The 26,249-nt window shown below is 45.8% G+C and overlaps 2 protein-coding genes across 3 annotated transcripts in view; both read right to left on the reverse strand.

Annotated features, from left to right (window-relative positions):
• Positions 1-305: 305 nt before the first annotated feature.
• LOC306808675 (uncharacterized protein) lies at positions 306-4,989 on the reverse strand. Of its 2 annotated transcripts, none has more exons than XM_079319462.1 (2): positions 4,660-4,989; positions 306-3,266 (listed from the first exon to the last, which is right to left on the reverse strand). In XM_079319462.1, exons 1-2 carry the CDS (start codon positions 4,811-4,813, stop codon positions 2,281-2,283), a joined length of 1,140 nt encoding a protein of 379 aa, XP_079175588.1. In that variant the 5' UTR covers positions 4,814-4,989; the 3' UTR covers positions 306-2,280. The 2 variants fall into 2 exon arrangements, with proteins under 2 accessions (XP_079175588.1, XP_079175589.1); XM_079319463.1 differs by having other exon boundaries at positions 312-3,266; positions 4,876-4,989.
• An 8,183-nt stretch (positions 4,990-13,172) lies between these two features.
• The window catches only part of ADAMTS2 (ADAM metallopeptidase with thrombospondin type 1 motif 2), a gene marked incomplete at its 5' end in the record, with an annotated part of 171,886 nt that continues 158,809 nt past the window's right edge, over positions 13,173-26,249 (reverse strand). The window contains 6 exon segments of the mRNA XM_079320047.1: positions 13,173-16,500; positions 20,773-20,862; positions 21,830-21,959; positions 22,314-22,521; positions 24,741-24,873; positions 25,984-26,143. Coding sequence (XP_079176173.1) covers positions 16,040-16,500; positions 20,773-20,862; positions 21,830-21,959; positions 22,314-22,521; positions 24,741-24,873; positions 25,984-26,143 — 1,182 coding nt within the window. The 3' untranslated portion in view covers positions 13,173-16,039.

Genomic DNA, 26,249 nt, shown 5'->3' on the forward strand with positions numbered 1-26,249 from the left:
CCTGGGTTGAGCTCTCATCTGCTGCTGTGCCTCTCTGCTCTGAAAAGGTGATGGGTTCAGGGGTGTAGAGACTTGCAGGATTACAGCTCAGAATCCTGTAAGTGCAGGGACTCACAGGATTCTCAGGGGCAGCTGAGAAGGAATCACAGTCCTGGGCAGCAGCTGCTGAAGGGGTGAGGTGAGAAGGCCTTTGGTGACCCAGTGGAGTGAGAAGGTGTTTGCATGGCAAGTCAGAGCCCATGTGCTGTGGATCAGCCCACCACTAAAAATAAACCCCTGTGGAATGCAGAATGGAAACAACAACTGGATGGAAGGATTTTATTTGTTTCCTCTGTCAAAATCAGTGATACATGCAGTTGGCACAAGACTTGTTAGGCATTAGAGTCATAAATATTCACATGGAGAGAAATTTAAATGACAGCAGAGCAATGAGGACAAGCATCACTTAAACCCTGCATTTACCTGAGAAGGGAGGGACAGGTGTGGTGGAGGCAGAGCAGGCTGGGACCTCCTGGGTTCAACTTTCTCCATCAGCTTTAATGAATGCTGGAGCCACCTTCACTTTTGTTCTTTCTGTGTGGTTAGTTCAAAAACAGAACTGAGAAGCAGCTCAACTCCATAGCACTAATGAGTTTTAACAAGAGAAAAAAATATTTGAGGTAAGAGATGTGAGGATGAGAAGCTCAAACACTCTCACCTTTTGATCTTGAGCATATTTACACTCATGTTGGTACTGAGTAGAAGTTGCTTTTTCATTTAATCTGCTTGAGGGTGGTTTGGAAATCACTTGTGAGCGTTTTTATAATTGCAGCTTTCCAGTGCTGTTTCTCATCTTAGCTGCTGTTGAGCAAACATCCTGGTCCCTCTGCTCTCCACTGTGCCAAAACATTTATTCCTGGTAGTAGTAATAATTAGGCTGGTATTGCTTTGCAGTTTTCTCAGCTACATCTCCTGGCTGGCTACAGAGACAGGCAGGACAGGCATCAGACACAGGTAGGTGAGGTTTCCCTGGCTGCAGGATAAAGTGTCAAGGGCAGCTGCCCTAATGAAGTCTCTGTGTGGCAATGAGGGATGGTCTGGGCATGTGCCCACCACGCCCTGCCAGGACCTCCCAGCCTTGTGGGAATGCTTCTCATCCTACAGGCACCCCATGTAGCAAAACCATCAGCATTAACTGTTTGTATATGCTGTGTGCTGGATGGTTGGAACATGCACATTTGTTTTTTCCATGTTTCAGTCTCACAGCACGAAGCAAAGCTCAGTCAACACCGTCAGCATGGTCAGGTTGGTGAGAATACAGAAGCACAGGTACGAAGGGAAACACAGGTTATTATTTTACATTCAGGTTCTGTGAACATCAGCCCAGCATCTCCAGGCTGCCCCTCAGCCAAGGCTGCTCTTCTGAGCCTGCAGAGCTCTGTGTGGGCTCGTGGGGCTCCCACACCTGAGCAGCACATCCCCTGGGTGCCCATGGTGTCCAGCCTGGCTGTGACAGTGCAGAGTCCAACATGATGCCTGTTTCTTTACAGCTGGCTCCACAACAGCCACAGCACTGGCACAGCAATACCCACCAGGGCTCCCAGTTCTCCTTCTGCCAGGGACAAGTCCAGGAGTAAAGGGAACAGAGTTGTGCCAGGGTAAGCACCAGGAAAATCCCCACCCAAGGAGTTGTAATATTCTCCACGTTGCCCTCCAGCAAATCCTCATAACAGACTTTCTATTATTTAAAATAAATATTTCTTTATGCTACTCCTGTAATGGATGACCTCTCCAGTGGGATCCTGGTGCTGAGGCAGGGGTCTATGATGGGTCTCCCAGTAAATGTGTGTCAGAGAGAGTGCATTTCATACTGTCTGAGCCTTGGGCAAAGAGTTCCTTCATGAATAATGTACCCAAGTGTCAGCAACATCTGGCTGCTTGGCATTGGCTGGAAAACACTGGTATTTCAATGTTCCCACTTCTCCTCCAGCACAGATGGGATTTGTGTTCCCTTCAGCTCTCTCCAGCTTTTCTTCATGCTCAGGGTAATTCTAGGCAGTAGGTGGGAGGAGATGCTTTATGAACTGTTGCCTTTCCAAAATGAAAACTGATTGCTGTTTCCTTAGCAGATGAGACTCTGAGTTGTCCCTTTGCCCACAGATGAGGGATATGATGGATCACAAGAGTCTGCCTGACTCGCATGCATGTTCAAGCCATGTTTTCTGTGAGAGGACTCCAGGGAGAGCCACTAGAGCACAGGGTGGTTACATCTTGTGAATAAAATTATTCTGAGCAACTACTTCACACTTCAGCAATGGCTGGGAGCAAACAAGCTTTTATCTTTGCTTCTTTCCAGATGCATCTGTGCTCTGAAATCCAATTATGGATAGTGGTTTTTTTAGGTACCTGGAAAGACTCGAAGTATCTCTGCTTAGTGAGAACACCACCCATGACATTTTTGTCACAGTGAGAAGTTTCTCTTCCTTCTTTTTCATCTATGCCTCCTGTATTGAATAAATTCTGCCTGCCAGAGCAGGGCAGGTCTGGGTTTCCTGCCACCTTCCCTCTGGCTGAGGGTGCCAATGGCTCTTCAGTGTTAATGAACACGGGGCCATTTTCTTTCTGACTGTGGATATTCCCTAAAACTGTTCCCTCATCCCTTCTGAGATACCTCAGCTCTGAGCATACTGCTTCTTTCTGAACTGGTCTTGGGGAGGGGAGCCTTGGAAAACTGAACACTCTTGGAAAACTGGTTTTCCCTGTGGTTTTTTCTTCCAGGTTTGTGGGATGGAGGTCACCATTTGGGACAGAAGAGTTGCACTGTGAGTAACCATTGCTGGCACTTTCACCATAGGAAGAAGCCTTAGAGGAGCAAAGATTTCCTGCATTGGTGTAAATTTGTTCCAGGGGGTCCTCTCTGGACCAAAAGTCTGTTTCCCCAGGTGGGACTTTTCCCAGTGGCACCACATTTGAGATGAAATTGGCCAATTCACATTTTGACCTTTCCTGCTGTGTCCCCACAAGCAGTGGAGAACCTGACACCCCTTCAAGGCTCTTCAGGGTCTTCCTGTCCTTACCCTTACGTCTGCTCTCCAGAAGGGCAGGGAAGGTGGGTCTGGCGAGGTGGCAGATGGATTGGATGTAGTCATCACTGGAGTGTGAGTCTGGGCTGCCTGCAGCACTCCCTTGCTTTGGGGTGCTGCTGGGATCCTCCAGTGCCTCCTCGTGGGTTTCCCGTATGGTTGGGAGAGGCTTTGAAAGGCTCAGTCTGATCCGGGGTGCCATGGCTGCAAAGAGCAGAGCAGACATGACCATAGTGTGAAATCCTGCTGTGGTAAAGAAACCCTGGGCTTGTTTCTACCTGAGCCACCTGAGGTTTTCTTGTGGTAAACACAGCTGTCAACAAAAACTGCATTTTAAAAGTTTGCTGGCAAGTAATTTTATATCCATGGCTTCATAAAGAGTTTCATAAATGTACCAAAGAAGCCAAGTCATTAAATGTGGCAGTAAATAGAAGGTTCATTAAGGAGATCAGCAATAGTGCTCCCTCCTGAAGCAATGCAAGGAGCACAGCTGGAGAGGTTTGGGCAGGGGCATGAGCTTGTCTCACTGCCCTTCTTGGAAAAGCAAGGCACAAACTACTCTCCCTATTTAATGCTCCATGTCTTTTCATTGTGACAGGGTTTTTACTTTACCCTGAGTCCAAGCAGGCAGGAGCTGAACCCAGCAGGAAGGGAGCTGTCCTGCCCCTGTGGGAAGCACCACCTAAGTAAAGCAACACTACAGTGGTCTCTTCTACAAGCTGCAGGTGAGAATGTACCGAATCACTTTTGTCCATAGTTCACAAATGTAGTTATGGAGAGGCAGGTCCTCCCCTGAGTGCTTACATAGAGTCAAAGGGATTTAGTTCATGTTCCTTATGTTCCAGTAGTCATCCTCAACTCCTAGGATGGATTTCCACTAAACTGTTCAGTTATACATATTGAATTACAAATACTTCAGTATGTTTTGTGCTGCAGTGTTTTCTAACTGTACTGATTTATTTCTTTTCCCTCCATATACTCCCTTCTGTGTTTTGCTTATCTCCCCTTCTGGCAGAAATGACTACATAGCCTGAATTTTTTTTTTTTTTTTCACTGCTTCCCCCAATGAAATTTGTATGTGACTAATCTGCAGACACAATATAGCTTTGTTGTGTGATTAAATGCAGAAGTGCATTACTAGCTATTTTAATGCCTTGCTTGCCATTGCTGGAAATAAATCTGGCTTTGTTGAACCTCCCTGCAAAGCTGCAGATCACACAGGGAGCACAGGGCAGAGCTCTCTGGGTGCCCATCCCTCCTCAGGCTGCTGCAGGCCCTGGCTGGCTTTTCTCAGGAGCTGCTGGTAAAGCCAGCCCAGCTGGGATTTGCTGACCTGAGAGTAGGAGATGCTTATTTAAACCTTAGGGCCTTTTGATTATCCTTTTTCCTGCCTGCTCTGTTTCTTTCTTGCCTCCAAGCCGTGTTTCCTCCTCCCTCCCAGCCCTTGCCTGGGCTCGGCAGTGTCCGAGCCCGGGCCCGGCAGCGAGAGCTGCTGGTGCTGGTGAGGGGCAAGGGCGTGGGGTGTAAAATCACGATAGCGCTAATCAGTACCTAAATCCTGCCAACACGCCCTTCCTCTGGAAGGAAATTAAATCACCTATTTGCAGTGAAACTCTTGGGATGATGGGATGGAGCAGGTCCCTCCCGGCCGCGATCCCCTTCTCCTGCCCGGCCGGGGTCACCTCCCCATCACCTGCGGCCCGGGAGCGGCACCCGCGGCCCCGCAGCTCCCTCCGCCACGCCCTGAGCATCACCCCTGCAGCAGCCCGGCTGCTCCAGAGACCCCCGCCCTGGCCAGCCCCCCTGCCCTTACCTGGGGTGCGGCTGCGGTGTCCCCGGCTGCCGGCGTGCCCGCTCCTCCTGCCCGCTCCCAGCTCGGGAGATGGATGTGCTGTCTAACACTAACCCATGCGCCAGCTCCCTGCCTCAGTCAGCTGATCCCGCTGCCTGTTTTGTTGCTGTTGCTAAATATACCCGGCTGGCCGCCTGCCCTGCCGAGCCGCAGCCGCCGGGCGCCGGGGCAGCGCCGGGACGATCCTGAGCGGGGACCGGGGGCTGCGGGACGGGCGGAGGGGACGGGCTGCCAAAACAGGAGCCGTGCTGCCTTCATGCTTTATGGCTGAAAGGGGAAGCGCTAGGGTTTGGGGCTGTTTGTCTTCCTTCTGTGCCTTATTTTGTGAACAAATTTGTGCTGGTTTGGCCAAGCTGTGTGTTTGCAGCTTCATTAGTGCTGCTCTCTGCTCTCCTCTGTCCCTGCTGCCATTCTGCTCTGAGCATTGCTGGGCAGAGCTTCTACATCACTGGATTGAGCCACATAACCCTGAGCCGAGCCGTACATCCCTAGGCTGTGCTGTACATCCCTGGGCTGAGCTGTACATCCCTGGGCTGGACTGTACATCCCTGAGCCGAGCTGTACATCCCTAGGCTGTGCTGTACATCTCTGGGCACAGCTGTACATCCCTGGGCACAGCTGTACATCCCTGAGCCGAGCTGTACATCCCTGGGCTGGGCTGTACATCCCTGAGCCGAGCTGTACATCCCTGGGCACAGCTGTACATCCCTGAGCCGAGCTGTACATCCCTAGGCTGTGCTGTACATCCCTGGGCTGGGCTGTACATCCCTAGGCTGTGCTGTACATCTCTGGGCTGTGCTGTACATCCCTGGGCAGAGCTGTACATCTCTGGGCAGAGCTGTACATCTCTGGGCTGAGCTGTACATCCCTGGGCAGAGCTGTACATCCCTGGGCTGTGCTGTACATCCCTGGGCTGAGCTGTACATCCCTGAGCAGAGCTGTACATCCCTGGGCTGGGCTGTACATCCCTGAGCCAGGCTGTACATCCCTGAGCAGGGCTTTACATCCCTGGGCTGAGCTGTACATCCCTGGGCTGGGCTGTACATCCCTGGGCTGGGCTGTACATCCTCGGATATAGCTGCACATCCCTGGGCAGAGCTGTACATCCCTAGGCTGTGCTGTGCCTCCCTGGGCAGAGCTGTACATCCCTGGATTGAGCCACACATCCCTAAACCGAGCTGTACATCTCTGCATTGAGCTGTACATCCCCCTAGGCTGGGCTGTACATCCCTTGGCTGTGCTGTGCATCCCTGGGCTGAACTCTACATCCCTGGCCAAGCCACATATCCTTGGATTGAGCTGTACATTCCTGGACTGAGCTGTATACCCATTTTGCTGTGGAGGCACAGCAGCAGCTGGCCCTGTCACAGCAGCTCCCAGGGCTCTGCTCCTCCAAGCCCTCTCTCCCACTGCTCCCAGCATCATCCCTGTTCATGTTTCTCCGAGACCACACAAGTGCATTACAGAAAATTGCTTTGCCAGGAGGACTGGCAGCATCTGACCTTGTGGTTCCCTGGGCAGCAGCAATTTGCCTTTTTTTTTCCTGGATTATAAAACATGCTGTAAACTGATTGCAATTCTGGAGTAATCTTGCTGTCCCTCTCATAGCCTCTCTTGCAGCATCATGTTGTGTTGGGAGATGAATTGTTATGTTGCAGCAGAATCTTCCTTCTGTACTTATTTCCCAACACTGTCCTCAGAGGCAGCCCCAAAGGCTGCTCCTCTTTCCTGGGAACAGCCATCCCACACAACATCCCTGTGTGCCCAGGCCAGGGAGTACAACTGCATTTCTGAGCCTTGCTGCTCCCCACAATGCCTGTCCTGACCTGCTGGAGGGATGAGTAGAAATCCTGGTTTTAAAATTTCTGCTTTAGTTTTAATGCAAATATTCTGTGTTACAGCATCCAGGCTGGAATTGGCTGTAACAGCTGATTTAGTCACCCAAACCCACATTAATGATTCAGGTTTTTTCTTTATCTCCAGTAAAAAGAAGTAAGCAGCTCAACAGACTTGTGCATCCCTTCAGGATACGGTTCCAAGCAGGTTATTATTTTCTAGGAATAGCTATTGCTTAGCATTTCAGTATAACAGGTATGTAAGCTTAAGCTGTTTTTCTGGACTTCTGGTGCCAAACAGCTGAATTTAGCTAAAAATGACCCACAACCTTCATTCATTAAATTCACTAACAGCTGGGATCATGCTGTAGAAACTCAGAGCTTCAATTTTTCCTTCTTATTTGCAGGAAGCATGATTACCATCAAAAGGAAAAAAACCCTCAGACACCAGCCATGCTAAGCAGCTGCAGTATGGACCTTGGGAAAAACATTTTGTGAAGAACACTGATCTGGAAAAAAACTCTATATATGCAGATGTGCATGGATACGTTCTCTTTTCAAAAAGTCTTCAAGATGGTCCCTGGTAAGTATCTCCTCCCTGCTGGAGTTGCCTCCTTCTCAGAGGTCTGATGGAGTGAATAGAACATGCCCAGATGGGAGGGAAAATTATAATATAACTTTTTTTTTTAACCTCAACCATGGCCATTTGGGTTCTTCTTTCATCAGCTGTACCCTCAAAAATCTTACTTTAAAAGAAAAAAGGGACAAGTTTGAATGCTTCTTGCAAGAATGCCATAGGTTTTTCCAAAAAGCACTTGTGAATATGGTTCTAGATAAATCATCCCAGTTTCCTGTATTTGTATTCTCCAAAAGTGCAGTGAATCAGCATTCCTGGTGCATGAAAACTGCCACCAAATAGGACTAATGGCAGAAGAAAACAGCAACAGCAGCAGTGCCTGAGCTGCAGAGGAAAACACCAGTTGTTAGTTCTGCAGGGCTTGGTTGAGTGTCTGAGATATAAATGCTGACAGTTATTTTTTGTTTTGGTTTTATGTTTGTTAGTTTGGGGGTTTTTTTAAACACTTCCAATTTTGGGGAAATCCAGAGTTGGGTAAGTGTAACAAGGGACTCTCCTCTGGGCATTTTTGATGCTTGTTGGCTCTTGCCGGGGCTGGGGGACTGGGTTAACAAAACACAGAACATCTCCACGCCTCAGTGCAGGTCCAACTTGAAGGTGCATCAACAACCTGGAAAAGCTGCTCCTCTCTTGCATGTGGGAGAGTGACTTTTTACAGGGCAGATATTGAATGGGATAAGGGGGAACTGTTTTAAATTAAGAGGAAAGATTCAGATTATGAAGAAATTCTTTACTGTGAGTGTGTTGAGGCACAGGTTGTAGGTTCCTGTAAATGTTCAAGGCCAGGTTGGACAGGGCTTGGAGTAACCTGGTTTTAGTGGAAGGAGTCCCTGCCCATGGCAGAAGGGTGGAACCAAATGATCTCTAAGGTCCCTTCCATTCCGTGATTCTGTGTTTCCACATTTGTCATTAAATGTTTAGGAAAGGAAAATGTTTTGACCTGATTTGTGCCAGATTCCAGATGATTTGTGTTCTCTAATTGCATCCCCCAACCCATTAATCTCCTGTGCATTACAGCAAGCAGCCACTATGGTACCAGTGAAGATATTACCATGAAATATTAATGAGCTATTTTTGTATTAACTAGACAGAGTTGGGCTGGAATTGTTGCCCCCACAGTTGTTGCCTTGACTGCAGCTCACACAGCAAGTGGTGGTGGCTCCGTGTGCCAACACTGTCACTGATGCACACAGATTTTCTGGGAGTTCCTGGCTATTTCTTGCCCTTTGCAGGTGAGGAACCAGTTGCCGGGTGGCTGTAGCACATTGTCCCAGGGCACAAGGCTTGTTTGCTCTCCATCCAGCTGGGAACATGGGTAGAGTCCTGTTGGGAGCCTTTGCAAAGGCTCAGAGGGATTTAGGTGCTTGGTTTCATTGGAAAGCTGGAAAATGACTCCAGAGCATTCACTGGGAGTTTCTAGGCCATGTCATGGTCGTGGTTTCATTGGCAGTGGTTGCTCACAGCCGGCAGAGAGAGGGAGTTCTGTGCCAGTGCAGACTTTCCTTAAAATACTTTGAAGTCTCAGAAGTACAAACTGTGGTGACAACTCGCTGGCAACCTCCCCTGGGAATCCAGCCCAGGCTATTTATTTAAAATAATATAAACATTTTTATTTTTGTTATTACTGATCTGTCTCTGATTAAATAGTATCTTTGCATGGATGCATTTTCATCATCATCATTTTAGATTATGCATGTCCCAACGTGCCTGGACACTGGTGTGGATTGGTCTCTCCTGGACACACCACACAAAGAGGCTGGAGCTGAGCACTGTGAATTGTTGCAGGTCTCAGAGAGGGCAGCACTGCCATTGCTTGAAAACCTTCCCCTGCCTGGGGTCACATGAAACTTCCTGTCCCCGGGGCACTTAAAACAAGTTTATCTTTCCATAGCAGTTGTGTTTCTTTAATAAAATATTATTTTTAATTAAATTACAATCACCAGTGGAACCTCCTGTAATGTTACTGGCCTCTAAACTTTCTTCTGGAGGGACTGGGATGTGTTTAGATGCCCTAAGAAATAACAATCCCAGAAAACCTATTCTTATTTTCAGTGGTTTGGGTGGTGGGATTGATCATGGTTTTATTTCTGCACTGCAGGTGCTGTGTGTGTTTCTCTCCTGCAGCCCCCAGCCGCATTCAGGGCACAGCAGAGCACAGCAGCACCTTCCATCCCATCCTCACTCTGATGGGGACTGAGCCGGGCGGGTCTTATTCCATCTGGCGCTTCCTGAGTGCATCTCACCAGAGCAGGGGATTTTCCAGGCTGGGATCGCAGTTCCATCCTCGCTCTCCTTGTGCCGTGTCACCATCTAGCGGTGACTGCCCGAGCCGGAGCATCCCCGGCTGCTGATGGAGCATCCCCGGCTGCGGGAGCATCCCCGGCTGCTGATGGAGCATCCCCGGCTGATGGAGCATCCCCGGCTGAGGAGCATCCCCGGCTGCGGGAGCATCCCCGGCTGCTGATGGAGCATTCCCGGCTGAGGAGCATCCCCGGCTGCGGGAGCATCCCCGGCTGCTGATGGAGCATTCCCGGCTGCGGGAGCATCCCCGGCTGCTGATGGAGCATCCCCGGCTGCCCCAACATCCCCGGCTGCTGATGGAGCATCTCCGGCTGCCCAAACATCCCCGGCTGCTGATGGAGCATCCCCGGCTGCTGATGGAGCATCCCCGGCTGCTGATGGAGCATCCCCGGCTGAGGAGCATCCCCGGCTGCTGATGGAGCATCCCCGGCTGCTGATGGAGCATCCCCGGCTGCCCCAACATCCCCGGCTGCTGATGGAGCATTCCCGGCTGAGGAGCATTCCCGGCTGAGGAGCATCCCTGGCTGAGGAGCATCCCCGGCTGCGGGAGCATCCCCGGCTGAGGAGCATCCCCGGCTGCGGGAGCATCCCCGGCTGAGGAGCATTTCAGGCTGCCAGAGCATCCCCAGCGCCGCGGGGCTGCTCCGTCCGGCTCCATCTCTGGGGGGACGCTGCTGATGGAGCACAAAACCCAGCAGGTTATAGGATAAGGCTTCTCCCACCTGTGCCATCCTGCTCTGCTCCTTCCTGCAATGAGATTTTAGAAGTGCCGCTTGTGCTTGTGTTGCTAAAGGAGGAGGGACTGGGAAAGGTGGTGGGGAGGGGCAGGGGGAGAGCAAAGGTGAACAGTGAACGCACACAGACACGGACACATAGACACACACATCCACATATCCACACACACAGCCCTAAGGGAATTTCCAGGCATTTATCTCCCAGGAAGGCTCAGCAGCGTTTTTTGGCCCCTGTGAGCAAAGCCAAGTGTTGAGCTGGAAAGGAATGAAATTATCCTGTGCCCCCCTGGCTGTGGGAAAGGGGAGTCAAACTTGCTCAGCACTCTGGAGGAGCTGCCTTCTGCCTGGTGTAAGCAAGAATAACTGGAAAACTGCTTTCCCGGCCTGGAATTGCAGCTCCTTGAACTGCCTTTTAAAAAAATACTTTTTCTCAGAGCCAGATGATGGTGAAAAGGGCTAAAAATCTGATGTAGGGCAAGAAAGGAAGAGAATGCCTCCTGTGAGTGTCATCTTTTGGCATTTGAGAGACAGCAAGACCAGGGGGAGGGAGAGGTGTTGGACATGAATGACCCCACCTTGAGTGTCCCTTGTGTCTGTGCACATGAGGCCCTTTGCCATGGCCACTCTAAAAATCAAAAAATCTATGAAAGCAAAAGGCAGTTAAATATGACTCTTGCTGCATGAATTATCACAGTAAACGAACCCCAGGTTTGGGCTTGTCCACTGTTCTATTGGGGCATTTAAATATGTAAATTACTTTTCCAGATGGAAAATGCTGAGGTGGCTCATTAGCTGATTAAAGAATGCTGGACTTGAATCCACTGCATGGTGCTCACTGAATAATCACAGTAAGCAGGGATGTTTCAAATCCTCAAGCAACAAACTTAAGTCAGAAGGGAAAGATTCAATTCTGCTTTAAGGGGAACCTGGCTATGAGTGTGCAGGATACAGCAGGAGAACTTGTGCAAGAGAATTTCATGGAAATGAGCAATTATTTTATCAATAGGACATGCAAAGCAGAATTCACTCATCAGTCCTGAGCAGAAGCCCAGATAACTGAGCCTTTTGAAGAGATGATACATGGACCAGGGTGGATTTGGGCAGGTTTAAGCAGGTTTAAGTGAGTTTGATTAATTTCTGTGCAGTTATCAGCTGAGGTTTTGGTCCAGTGACTTTGTGATATTTAGCCTTGGATAATGGATGTTATAACAAGGATGTAGGACTTTGGCAGCAAGTGCATCCCAATCCCACTTCATTAAGTTGTAGAAATTGAATTGGTTTTGAATCTGAAGATGCTGGTTCTTCATCCTCCAGCATCTCTGCATAAGATCAACTCAATTAAAAAAGCACAGGGAAAAGCCAAACACTTTTTTTTTGCAAAAGAACACAGACATTTGAATTTAATAAATTATAAAATTAAAGATTCTAATTTGTATATACATTTTTAATATACAAGAAATGGCTATTTATTGCAATTGCTGTTAAGGCATATGTAAGTGAATGGAAGTTGCATATAGATATTCAGATGAACATAGCTAATACTGTGCATTGTAGGTGAGTAAATAAGACATTAAATGCATTATGTAATAAAATAAAACATAAACCCCTTTGAGTACTGGTTAAGCACCATTTCTAGAATTCTCAAGATATCTGAAAGCATTCTATGGAGGTGTTGTGAGACTCTAAATATTGAATGGATATATGAATATTAAAAGTGATGCATTCATAATGGATAACAGAAATTTTAAAAGAAATTATGGTGGAAAAAAAAATGGCAGATGACTGAAGCCAAAGAAACCAGAATTTGTTTGGGATTTTTTTTTTTTTTTCATTAAAAACTGTCATTTGGATTTTAAGTTTAGACAGCCAGAAAAATGACAATTGAGAAAACTGCATACTTGCATGGTTAGATCATTGCTTTGTGGAGCACATTACTTTATCTTTCAGCTGTCTGAGATGGTCTCTGCAGGAATATATTTGTTTATAAACCTGCTTTAGTTTCTGGGTTACATTAAAATATCACTTTTGGCATGTTATGTCTGAAAATGCAGCACCTGGGCAACAGCAAACTGGTTCCAGAAGATTGACTGATGATGCTCTTGCCCAATTACAGCATTGTAGAGAAGATGAAACAGTTGTTAAAGTTCAACCAAACAAAAACGTGACCAAATTTTCCACTGATGACATAGAAATGAGGTCAGCACAGGAGAGCAAACCCCCCACCTTTTGTCTGGGTTTGCTTTACCAAGAGCCCCGTGTTGTGTTTTCCAGTAGAAGTAATGTCTGTGACCTTGGGGGTCTGCTAAAAACACCCAACCTCTGAAGAACCCATGGCAGCTGGAAAAGAAAGCATCTTTCCTGCTCTGAAGAGACTTAATTCCCCCTTCTCATACAGGAAGATTGTGAACAGAAGGCAGCTGGTGGCTCCTGCTCCTTAAAGAGATGGTCCATCAGCCTCTCCAAGTCCTGAGCAATGGAGACTGAAGCTGCTGCTTCAAGTAGTTTAGTGTTCCCCCCCAGAAAACAGCTACAGAAATATCCAGTAGAATTTAAACTGTTGAAAAACAAATTAAATCTCCCAAAAGGTGAGACTGAGAAGAGAACAAGCCCTTCCAAAATGCAGATGCCACCAGGCATTGCATGGGGTTCCCAATGAACACTGGAGCTAACACAGCACCATCCAGCCTTCCAGCAGGCAGCTCCTGCTCCCTGAGGCAGCAAACTTCCCACTTTATCTGGAAAAATGCTCTCTTGAGCTGAAGGCACTGCTTCCTGTGGTATTTCTTCACACTGCCTGGTTGACTAAGACTATTACAGAAGCTAAGGCAAAACAGAATCTATTAGATGAGTTACCTCAGGGGATTGGAGAAACAGGTCTCAGAAAAGTCCCAGAGGGTAAGATTGGTGCCCTCCAAGCAGCAAACTTTTACCTCCCCATCTGCATAAATGCAGCTCCAACCCTTTCTATCTTTGGGTTTTTAAGGGTTTTTCCTAAATTTCATATGCTTGGATGAGCTTCTAGTCTATGAAAAAGCTGGGGGTTGTGGTTTATTTTTATTGTCCATAGAGCTGAAAGGATATTAACTTGAAGGGGAAAAGATGAGTTTTATACTAACCACATCTGTTTAAAGGAGATGTGGAAGGCAAGAAATACTATGACTACAGCTTGTGTCTCCCATGGCACAGCAGCTGGAATGATGTTGATTTAGACATGTCTTCCTTGCTTATAAATAGAATGGTGGTGTTGTTTCCCCTCCAGTGCTCATTACTGCTGCTGCTGTTGTTCACAGACATGACTTGACCCTACATTGTTATTGAAACCTGTCCCATCTGGAGGCAACCACAAATCCCTTGGCACGAGGCTCCTGTTGTGTGATGGTGGGCATGGAGCAGGGCTGGGACAGGGCACTAAGGACACAGGGCACTCAGGGCACAGGGCACTAAGGACAGTCACCCCTGGGCTGCAGGAGAACACTCCATGTCCCAGGAGTCAAAGCCTGTGGTGGAACTCTTCCTGCTGTGCTGTCAAACTGCACAGAGCCTGAGTTTTGCTTCTCCAAAACAGAACAGATTTTTGCTTTGTGCTGGCTGCTGCTTCTACATCTGCAGCCACATCTGCTTGGCCCAGATGTTTCCTAATGCTCTGGACTCTCAGCAGGCCTGTTGGGCTTCCCAGTTTTCATGGTCTTCAGTGTATCTCTCATCCCTGTGCTATCTGAGCTGCTCCAAGTGTAAATATATCACCTGGTCCTGTGTAAGAAGGGGCACTTGATGCCACAACACCAGCTGAAAACATTCCTTCTCTCCTTGGGCTAGCACCTTCATGAAGAATTTTCTTAGAGCAGGTCTTATGCTTCAAAAACTTCTGGCCACAGTTCAGGCCAAAACAGTCCCACATGTAGGTGCAGTAAAGCTTGAGGTTCCTGCAGGCTCTTGCCTGCTTTCCAGCAGGAATGGCTGCTTTGGAAGAGGACACTGCAGTTCATTCAGTCCTGGTGGTCAAGGGCAGAGGCAGGGGACAGGGAGTGATGTGTGCTTCACCCTGCAGAGCTGTGAAGCTCTTTGCCAGCAGCTGGGCCAGAGAAGAGCTCACACATTGCTGGGAATGCAGCACATTCCCAATAATTCTATGACTCTATACACAGGCTTATTGCTGGTGCTGCTTCAAACCAAGACCAGCTCAGGCTGGAGAGTGAGATCTTCCTCTCAGACTGGAAAATCTGAACTTGGAGCTACCAGATGTACCTAGTAGTAAAGAGAGGATTTCAGGGAAGCCCCAGGCTCTGCAGGAGATTTACCAGCAAAGAAGAAACAAATGGAAGAATCCAAGCCAGGAAAAAAACTGCTCAGATGCAACCCACAGCAGGAACCATCCTCCTTGTCTCAGCAGTGTTAGAGCCAAGCTGAGTTCATCTGTTCTCCAACCAGGAATTCAAAACGACCTATGAAAACCATGATGACCCCGAGGGGAAAAAAAGTACTCAAAGGGTTGTCAGGTTACACATCTTAAAGTCTTCTGGCAGACCAGGTGCTCTGTGTGTGTGTGTGTGTGTGTGTGTGTTCATGTAAGGGCACAGCAAACAGCTGTTCACTTCTGCACCAATAAAGGAAAGGAAGATAATACAAAATTAATTCCTCAAAAATAACTGCATCCTGTGGGGGGGGGGAAAGAAGTTTGTCTTAACAAAGCACCAAAGAAAAGACAACAAGAAATCAGTCATCTTTAAGTTAACTAGAATGTGGGTAGAAAAAAAATCAGACCAATAAAAAAAGCACCACCAATAAAGATCACTGAGGCTGTTGCATTACAGGAACTTAAAGACTATAAAAAATATGGATAATTGTAAACAGAAAACTAGGATGTCAGTCCAAGTTGGCCAGATCTACCCTACTAAATGTCTTGCGTGTATCCAAAAGTTTAGGAGAATCCTCTGAAATTGTTTATGGAAGTATGCAAACTACTGTTTGTCAGTTTTTAATTTACACATAAATATATGGCTACAGAATTTTCTCTGTGTTTTCTTACACAGCCCTGGTTCAGGAAGCTCCGTGAGCACATGCTGAGCTGTGGCCACAGAGGCAGCTCTGCCAAGGTCAGCCAAACCCAGCCTGGCATGTCCTGAGGAGCTTCCCGAAGCAGGCTGAGCTAGTGCCAGGCTTTGTGCAAGGCACAGAAGCATCACAGGAGTGCTGACCCCTGCTTGTCAGAGCTAAAGGGATTTATTATGTCTTGGGACTGCTTTCTTCCATAGTAAGTGTGACTCCCATTACTGTTCCCAAGCAGTTTTACACAGGCATAGGAGACTTTAAGGAGCCTGTGACTGGGAAACCTGCTAACCTGACCTAAGCACTATGGTTTGTTTGGATTCAGTGGGACACTGTAGGGATATTGCACTAATACTCTGCCATACCCTGTACACCTAACCTAGCCATCAAAGTGTTCAGATTAGCACTTATGAAACAATCTGTCATTTCCATTTATAGTAGGCTTGAGAATTTGGTATCTCTGCCATAGCACCACTTCAATTTTTCCCATTTTTAGTCTCTACGATGGCCAATACTATGATGTTGGTAACATCTCTGTAAGAGAAAAATGTTGTTCGTGCCATATTTCCATTTTAGTTTGTTTTCCTAAGAGTCTCTCTTTTCATTTTCTCAGCGATCAGCTCCTGGATTCTTTGATTCCTTGTCCTTTCATAAGGCCTCCTCCTTGTAATGATGTTGTGCTGTGGAACTTCGTTATCCAACCCATCAACTTTATAGGGAACATCCACTGCATTGATTTCTGGGTGCTCCTCAGTTGCATTGGAAGGGGGTGCACGTGTTTTGGAAAGCAGAGGAGGGCTGGTGGCAGACTGGGTGGTGGGTACTCCCACAGGAGGGCTGAGGGTTGTCAGGAGCTCCTCCTCAATGACATTATTCTTATTTACATTGGCACTGGTGGCATTGCCATCCTCTGTCACGTTGCTGTACGTGTTGCAGGACTTGCAACACAGCTTATTGTACCCAGGAATGGAGCAGTACCGGGAGAGAACCTCCATGCGACAAAACATTGACTTGTCTCCTTGACAATGATCTTCTGAAAGAGAAAAAGGGAACAGATAAATAAAGAGCATCATCACATTAATCAGAAAAAGAAACACAGCTGAAGCTTTGGCAGTGGGCAGAGGGTTTGATATTTAAAGTGGGATGGGAAACTGGCAAATGAGCCTTCTATAAGCAGAAGCAGGCTTGTATTCAACCTAAAAGTCAACTCACTTCAAGAGCTGCAAAAGCTGAGCTGAACTGTTTGTACCAGCTCTAGACCACCACACTCTGATTTTTGCCTTTACATCCTGGAAGCACTACCCTAAAGACCATGAAGCCACAATGAATTGTGTTACTGTCTTGGTTTAAACTTCAAAACACACTGATTGTGCTGTGTTGTTGCTGAAACTACATTGAACTCCCACAAAGTCATCCAGTTTTATATTAAGAAATCTATTTTTTTCCCTCTTTGCTCCTTTTAATGCCTTTCTGCAATCAAACAGTGACTAACCATGGTCAGGGTAACATATATTTATCTGCACTGTCTCAGGAAAGTCAAGTCCTATTTTGATGTGTACCATGTAACTCTCAGAATTAATCCATCTCCACTAATTGGAGTGATATCGTTGCCAGGTACCCCTACTCTGAAAATAGCAGTGTTATCTCAGCATGTCTCTTTTTTGAGAGAAAAGTGGTAGGTTTACCATGAAGCTTTTCTACCCCTCTAAGAAGGGAGCTGATATTTTTGGAACAATAAACTCCAGTGCAATGGAGCCAAGCCAGTCCATTAATGACTGGGAGGGTCACTAAAAGTCCTGATTTTTGTGTCAATTACTGTAATAAAAAAGAGAGGATGATAATCGATAAGTTTTAAGCTGTCAACAGCTGTTACAACAATCTGCACTATAATAAAGGTGTTAATGGCAGATTCTGATCTTGCTGAAATGCAGGTGGCAAATTTTAGGCTGAGGCATTAAATGTGAAGTGGTCAAAGTGCTCCTGCCTAAGAAACATAAGCAGAAGTTTACTCAGAGATTCCCCAAGCCCCTGTGATTTCTGCTCAGGGGAGGCAGAGGACTGCATGAATTTGGGTGGTGAGGGTCTAGCAGGCTCCTTGGAGATAAATCTGCCTGTCCTCTGTCCTACACAGACATCCTTCAGCTCCTGTGGCTCCAGGATGAAGCAATGGAGCCAGGCACTGCAGTGAAGAAAAAATCCCAACATGCAGCCCCTGCTGAGAGAGGAGTCAGAGGGTTTGTAGGAGAGCAGAGAGGGCTGAGGAGAAAAGCAGGCTGACCAACACCTGGCATCACCAGCAACAAAACATCTTCTCTGTGACCACAGTGCTGAGCCAGAGATGAAATCACTTGTCTCTCTCCCCCTGCTCTTACATTTCCACCTACTCTTACAGTAAAGGGTGAGTAACTCCAATTACTTGCCTTTATTTAGAGACAGTGCTCTGAGCCTCATCTGAAGCTCACATTTCACCCTCCTGCTACGAGCACTGCTTGTGTCAGCACCCTCACAGCAAAGGAGAGAAGCAGAGCAGGTTCAGAGGAACCAAGGGGATTTGGAAAGCGTAGGTGCCACCTCTTCACTCATCCTCAGTTTACAAAACAGGGCACGGTGGGTGTTTCATTGGCAAACATATCAGTCCAAAATAAACTAAGAGCTGGTCCTGCTGCTTTAAAATGCTAGTGCTGGCTGAGGCAGGTGAAAACACCTCCTGAACATTGTATTTATGCCCTGATTGTTGCTTTTGTTGCAGAAGAGCAAAATTCTAGCTCCTGCTTTAGAATGTGTCAGGTAATTTTCATATTTTTCAAACTCTAAACTGAAATACTTCTGGAGATTAGGAATGACTCCTTCCTTAGGAACCTAAGAATAGTACCTTGGTTTTGGAGAGCTTTTCAAACCAGCCTTTAAGAGCTGAAAATGTTCATACCTGCATGCACAGCTCCATACAAAGGCCTGCATGTGCCTATACAATTTATATATTTTTTACATACCCCATAAGAGTCCCCTCTGAACATTGTGCCTTGTGATGCTCAACCCTTATGCACGTTCCTCCAAATGGCTTCCATAATAAAAGCCAACAGATATAATATTTAAATGTGACTTTAACAAGGCAGGTCTGTTCTTGGCTTTGTAAGAATCAGTAACAGCACCTTTAGAAAAATGCCTTTTTTCCTAATAAAAATATGCAATGTCAAGCTTAACAATACATGGAAATAAAACTGCATTATGTAATAAGATTTGTGACATCGGATAAGTTATATAAATAAACTCTGCAACTTCCCAATGCCAGAATGAAATTTTGATCCTCTATCCAAACAAAAAATATCCAGATTTGCTGAACTTTTATTTATTTTTACTTGCAGTATGCATGACAGACTGGAAGTATATATTCAAAACATCAGTAAGAAAAAAATAAATCAGTTTCACAGTCACTTTGGTACACATTAGTCTCATAAAAAAATATTGAAAAGCAAACTGAATTGGCACATCTTTAATATTATGTTAAATACATACAAAACACTAATAAAATATCCCTGATAAACCAAAGTGCATATAGACATAGTGCACAATGCCCAGATACCTTATTGCACCATTCTCTATAGCCACCCATCTCTTGAAACATCACTAAACATTGTCTATTTAAAGGTAACAGTCATGAATATATTTATACAGTTAAACACCGATTATTTTACATAACAGTATTCAGTGCCAGATACGTGTCTTTGCTTTTTCACCTTGTCATGTAAATTGTTAACATGTTTCAGGAAATATTAACAGCAAAATTTAAATATGTGATCACATGATAATGACAAGTTTGAAGTGCTACACTGTAAACGACCCAAAGATTCAAAAATGCCACTTTTCCAAAAAATATGATCAAAGCAATAAGGTAGTAATTTGCTCCAAGACTGCAATTTTACTGCAATTTCTACTATTGGTACTGACTGTCACAAAGAAGTTTATGACTTGTGAACTCCAAATCTTCCAAACAAACACGGAAGGTGAAGCACGACTGCCAGTTAAATTTCATAAAGTCAGGCCACAATCCTGTCTCGATGAAGATATGGATATGCACTGTGCAAATCAACCTCCAATTTAATTTACTGCCTTCCAGTAGTTATCGTTCAAGTAAAAACATTCCACATGAAGATTAACTCAAGGTACCAGTGTACTGTTCATATTTAAAGCTGGATCTGGTAAATTAATGCCATTTACATTTCAACATTAAGGCATTTTTCTAAAATTCATCTCCTAAGCAAAAAAAAGCAATAAAAATTGAGGTAATTCTGTAGTAGTTCACACTGTTATGTTTGCCAGTTGACACATCTAAGAGCACACACACGCACACACACACACACAACCGTACCAGTCAAGTCAGACATGCACATGGTGAAAAAAGACCAGAGATGTAATGAGTATAAACAGCTCCATGCTGAGCAGCTGGAGACATCATAGTCAATGAAAACATCGTATTGCCTCCGCCACGCTGAGAAAAACACCACCACACCACCTTCACCATGGACCATGCCTGCTCTGCTTTGGGTTTGATTCTGAAAATGCGCAAAACTGGCAAAAATTGTGCGATGGGAAAAATGAACGCAGCTTTTCTCAAGAAAAAAACCCACCAAACAACCACTGGGAGTCTGGCGAGAGCAACTGCATCAGCAGCATGGAAAGTACTGACAGAAACTCAGCTTCTGCTTCCCAGTGAGCCCTCCCCGGGTCACCAATGTAAAGGTGAGGGTCAGGAATAAAAAAATGAGCAGCAAGGGTGAGGAAAGCAACAGCACCACAAAGGAAAATGGAATGAAAAAATTCTTCCACTCATCAGACTACCCTGTCAGCGAACTGAAACCAGAGAGTTACGAGATTTCGGGCTTTTAGATAAAGGAGAACTTTAGCACTACAAGGTGTCATTATTGTGATGTGATCACATTCACAATAAGTTCTCAGTTTTGCTATCAAACTGAACATCAGGAGCCATTAAGAGCCTTTTTTCACCACCACCAAGCAACAAGCAAACCGATCCCAGCTCCCTTTCAGAGGACTGCAACATACTGTGGAGATCCAACTTCACACATCCAACACTTCAAGACCTCCACCACCAGTGCTATGCAAGCTCCAGAGAAGAAAGACACCCAGCACCGAGTGCCTGGTGTGAAAAAACAGATTCAGCCCAAGATTTAAACTTGGCAAAGTCAAGGGAACTTTCCGCATAGAGAGAAGAAGAGAGCAAAAGGCAAAGTCCACATTCGATGTGGCATGCATTTAAGGGCAAAGGCAGAGTTATAAATGGGTCTTTTACTTGAAGATATTTTCTGGATGGGGTAGTCTGGATCGGGTCTTGACAGCCATTGTATCATGTAGGTTTTCTTTGAAGGATCAGAAACGTTTCCTTGAATAGAGAGAAAAAAAAAAAAAAGATGCAACACAACATATGTTAGGCAGCATTAAATTGTTGCCCTGTCAGAAGGGGACAAGTTCAGAGAAAGAGTGGGCTCCAGTTGTGAAGGAGCCCAGGGAAGGATTACAACCAAGACACGTGATTTTGGGCAAAATATGGTATTTGGGGAGGTTGCTACAACTTGTGCCCAGCACTTCACAGCCAGCACTGAAGACAGCCCAAGGGCCAGTTCTTCTCATGGCAGTGTCAGGCACCCCCAGAGACATGCAGTCTAGTTTAGTTACAGTGCCTCATTAAAATCTTTGTATTGGACACTATAATCGACAGCTTGCTTCTAATTAATTAGAAATCAAAAGCTACCCTGAGAAATACATCAGGAAAAAAAGAAAAATATGAATGGCTTAATAATAGGAATATTTGAAATGATCTCACAAGTATAATTTTCAAACAGCTGAAAAGCTAACAAGGATAAAGGCCTTATTGCCCTGGATTAAACAGGAACAAATTAATTACAGCTTCTTAAAACTGAGTTAGATAACCCCTGCAGATAATTTGTGTTTGACACACTGAAAAAGAAGCCTGGAACTGTTGGTGGAGATGAGGAAAGCAGAGAGGCATCCTTGCTTAGCCACAGCTCAGGAGGTCTCAAGGGTGCAGGGCTGGACCCAGGCACTGCCCCTCTCCCAGGATGTGGCTGCTGGCCACATCCAGCCATCAGCACTGTGCTGAGCTCTGCCCCACACTCTCAGGCTGTCCTGGGCCAAGCACTGCTTCCTGCAGAAGAATGCCCAAGAAACCCACTGGCCACACAGCAGTTCCACTTTTGGAATCCTGCTCAAAACAGGAACTGTGGAGAAGTGCATCCCTGGCAGACATAGCACACAAGTATCAACCCAATGAAGGCATTGCAAATAGAGTAATCCTTTTTTTCAACAAATAACAGAAGACAAGCCCTTACTGGGACACGGAGGTAGTCTGCAAATCCTGACAGTGTCTGGCCTTTTCTCCTTGCACAGCCCGATGGCGTTGTCCCTGGTCCGGCACAGGACCGGGCGGTCCTGGGTGCCATTGCCACAGCTGACAGAGCACTGAAAGGACAGGCAGCAGTTACACCCCAGCCACCCCCCAGAAACAGCAGATCAGAAATTAGCTGTGCAATTTTAAACTGCCCTCGATTTGAGCTGATGTGGCACATTATTTGAGCCAACAGTAACGAAGCAAGATGGAGAGCCACTCACTGCTTCCTGTGGTGCACCAGTAATTGTGAAACACCCTAGGAATGAGCTATGGTCTGAGCACTCACAAACAACTGTACGTGCCAGCCACCTATTCACACAGCCACCTATTCACACAGCCACCTATTCACAACACAGGGGTGGCATTGCTCGCCATGCTCGTTCCACCCAGAAATTAGCCATTTGAGACTCCATAAAGAGACTGACCTGTGACCAGGGTCCTGGCCTCCACTGTGCAGGGCACAGCTCCCTGTTGCAGGGCCTCCTGCCCTCGGGGCGCTGGCTGCTGCAGTACTTGGTGTGCACGGAGCGGTTGGTGTTGTCGTGCAGGGGCTGGATGCAGCGCACTGCCCGCACCTGGTACCCTGCCTTCCCACAGGACTTGCTGCAAGGCTCCCATTCTCCTGTAACCCATCTGGGGTGGTGAAAAGACAGTGAGCAGGGTAAAATTCAGACTGTTGGTCTGACGGTCTTAAGCACAGGTTTAACGTGATGTTAATACTAGTTCTAATACGGAAAAAAGGAGAAGATATGAAAAAAACACAAGCAGTTATGGTGAGGGTTATTTGACTGCCCCTGAAATATCACTAATAAGACTCAGATTTTCAGTATTACTCTTTCTCATTATCTCCAAGGTAAGCATTATTCTCACTTTTCTGTATTTGCTTGGATTTTCAGCAGCCCTTTCCAAGACTGCACATAAAAATATGGTCACTTTTATGTCAAAAGCAGCCACCCAAAGGTACTGCTGAGCTTCCCAGGTCTGGGTGCAGGAGTTGTGCTTGTCTCATAAAGCAGTATGAATCAGCAGGTTCCCATAGGAGTGAAGCTAAAACACCTGGGCTAGAAATGCAGCTCCTGCCTGGCCCACATTGGGCACTCCATGGACCATACCCATGTCAGACTCAATCTGCTGAAGCACTGGCAAACCCAGAGCTGTGAGTGCTGAGCTTGGGCAGGTCAGGGTCCTCATCATCTTAAATGTTTGGTTTGGGGGAAGGCAAGACTCCACTGAAAACCAGAATGTTTGAGTTCATAATTTCTAAATCAGTTTGGCCACTGAGAAATTAAATCTACTGTTTGTAATGTGGTCACCCAAACCAACTCATGAATTATAGCTGCAGATTGTAAACAACTTAGAGAAGAGCAACAGGGACAGACAGCACCAAAGGAAATTTACCTAGACTGCTGAAAATTTGGTTATAATTAAGTGAAAACCTACAGCAGTCTATCAATATTTACAGAGTGCAGAGATCTGCAAGACGGAAATATTGTTCCAGGTAAACAGTATTCATGGGATAAACTTAACCAAAAAATATACATTGTCTGGAGAAACACCCTGAGCTTGAAGGATTTGTCCTAAAGTACTCATAAAATCCCAGGTTTGGAAGTGGTCAAAAAAACAATACAAGGCACTGCACTACACATTCCAGTTAAACAGAAAGTAACAATTTCTCCCAAATTTTCTTTGTAACCTACAGAAATTGCACAGCTGGGAAGAAAGGCAAGAACTGTGCAGCCATGAATCCTGAGGTGACTCCTGAGACAAAAATGAGTTTTTCCCAGAAGTGAAGAAGCAGCATATTAGTGTAGTGAGTGTCCCAGAGGTTTGTAAAACCTCTTAATAATTGCCTCTCCTATGCACAAGAGCAAAATGCTTGGATGACATTCTATGGAAACAGAGCTAACTGAAACTTCAGGGATCCAAGTACAATTTAGGATCCTATTGAGTCTTTGTGGTACCTGGGCCCAATTACATTTGCAGCTGAAAGAAGGATACAGTCCTTTCCAGAGAGCCTGAGATATGATTAGGTCATTACTTCAGTTTTCCAATAAATAAACATTCAACTGTGACCCATGCAGAGTTTATGGGGCACAGTTTCTTGCCTTTTCTCTCTTTCAAGTTTTTTTTTTTTTTGAAAGGAAGTTAGGAAATACTGTGTGGTGTATTCTATTTATTTGCTGTGATTCCTGGAACCTATACTCAGTCCCCAGAGATAAAAGCTGGGATCAACACACTCCTTTTTTGTTGCAGTAGTAGCACAAAGAATATATTAGTTCTACATGTGGCAGGAATAACCTGCTGCCAGTCAAAAAAATCACCTGTAAAATGTGAATTAAAATATATTTACCACTTGACTACGCAGAGCAGAAATGCAGGTACGTCAGGTATTTCGTGCTGTACAGGGGCAGCCAGAGAAATCTGACAGGCCAAATATTTTCCTGTGTTTAAATGTCCAAAAATATACTGTGAACTTTATGAAGATTTGGATTTGAGAGACTGGATGACATTGGTTGTCTTCTATAGCACTCTGTCCATTTGTTCTGACATGGTTAACTCACACTGTGTAAAATCTGCCGGTATAAATTGAATTTATGTCTATTTTGTATCACCTCAATATGGCCTCAACACAAAAGCCTGGATCAGGACAGCACTTCTTTCCTAATCCAACTTATTTCATAAGTCAAAGGAACCAGCAACCACAGGAAGAATATTTGCATGAGCAGAACAGAGCAGGAGATCCTCAGAGCCCTGGGTGTCAGTAATGGCCATGAAGGTGGAGCTAAAGCCACCCTCGTTGAGGTGACAGTGCTGGCTGGTGGCCCTGCAGGGAGCAGGGCAGGGATGCTTACATGGGCTGGGAGCACTCCTGGAGGTTGCAGACCCTGCGGATGGGTTTGGGTTTCGGGATGAGCTCGCAGTAGCTGCGATGAACCATCTTGTGGTCGCTCTTCCTGCGGCAGCCGTACCTGGTGAGCTGGTACCCTGGGGGAGACACTGCTCTTACCCTCAGGACTGGCAGGTCACACAGAGCTCCAGGTGAACTGCACACTCCTGTCAAGGGCTGCACTAGGAACTGCAGGTGAACATGCTACCAAAGGAGGAGCAAGCTGCACTGAATAAATACTTGCAACACAAGTTGAATCCCCATTATTGCTCACTCCCTGTATTTTCACTCCTTTAATCACAGAATCACAAGGTTGGAAGAGACCTTTAAGATCATTGAGTCCAACCCATGTCCTAACAAATAAACCATGGCTCTGAGTGCCATATCCAATCTTTTTTTAAACATATTCAGGGATGGTGACTCCACCACCTCCCCAGGCAGACAATTCCAGTACTTTATCATTATTTCTGTAAAAACTTTTTCCTAATATCCAACCTAATTTTCCCTTGGCACAGCTTAAGGCTGTGTCCTCTCGTTCTGTCAGCGCTTCCTGGAGAAGGAGACCAACCCCACCTGACTACAGCCACCTTTCTGGAATATTTTAGAATATTGTAGAGTGATAAGGTCACTCTTGAGACAACCCCAGCTTCCTCAGTCATTCCTCACAGGACTTGTGTTTCCAGCCTTGTTGTCTCCTCTGGATGTGCTCAAGTGTCTCAATGTCCTTCCTAAACTGAAGGGTCCAGAACTGGACACAGCACTGAAGGTGCAGCCTCACCATGAAAATAAAAATAACATTTAAATAATATTTAATGAAAATAACACCCAGATCCAGCATCTCAAAAACATTCTGCAAACCTGCCCAGCTACAATCCAACAGTATCAGCATTCATATCTGGCCCCAAAAAGGAGTCTGACACTGCAAAGGCCACATGACTGGGTGTGGATTTACAAAGGGCTGCCTCATGGCACCTTGAGGTTCACCACCTTCAGAGCTTGGAGACCCTCATAACATTTGTCCAATTTTACAGTTTCATAACCGTAAATTAGAAATTAATCAACCCAGATTTGCCCCCAAACCATTTAAGTCAGATTTTGACCCCATTCACTATTTATCTATTACTTAAATAAAACTCCTTATGTACTCTGATCTCCCTAATGCCTCATGGCAATGAATGAATTTGAATGATCTGCAGTTTTGTTTTTACCTCCTCCACAAGGTTTTGAACACTGGGACCATTTCTTCAAAGCCCATTCATATGACTCTGAGTCCTCTTCTAAAACATTATTGTTGTCTACATTCAAGGAATCTTCATGGATCATGTACTTGTAAGTCAAAGTTATCTTGGCACCACCATGAGGAATCACCTGATAAGCAAGAGAGATGTAAAGAAAAAAGATATGGAAGACTGATATGAGACATCATATGTGAGATGATGTGAAATAGTAATCATGGCTCACATATAAAAACATT

This window comes from Erithacus rubecula (genome assembly GCF_903797595.1).
Source record: "Erithacus rubecula genome assembly, chromosome: 16".
In the NCBI taxonomy this organism is placed as follows: Eukaryota; Metazoa; Chordata; class Aves; order Passeriformes; family Muscicapidae; genus Erithacus; species Erithacus rubecula.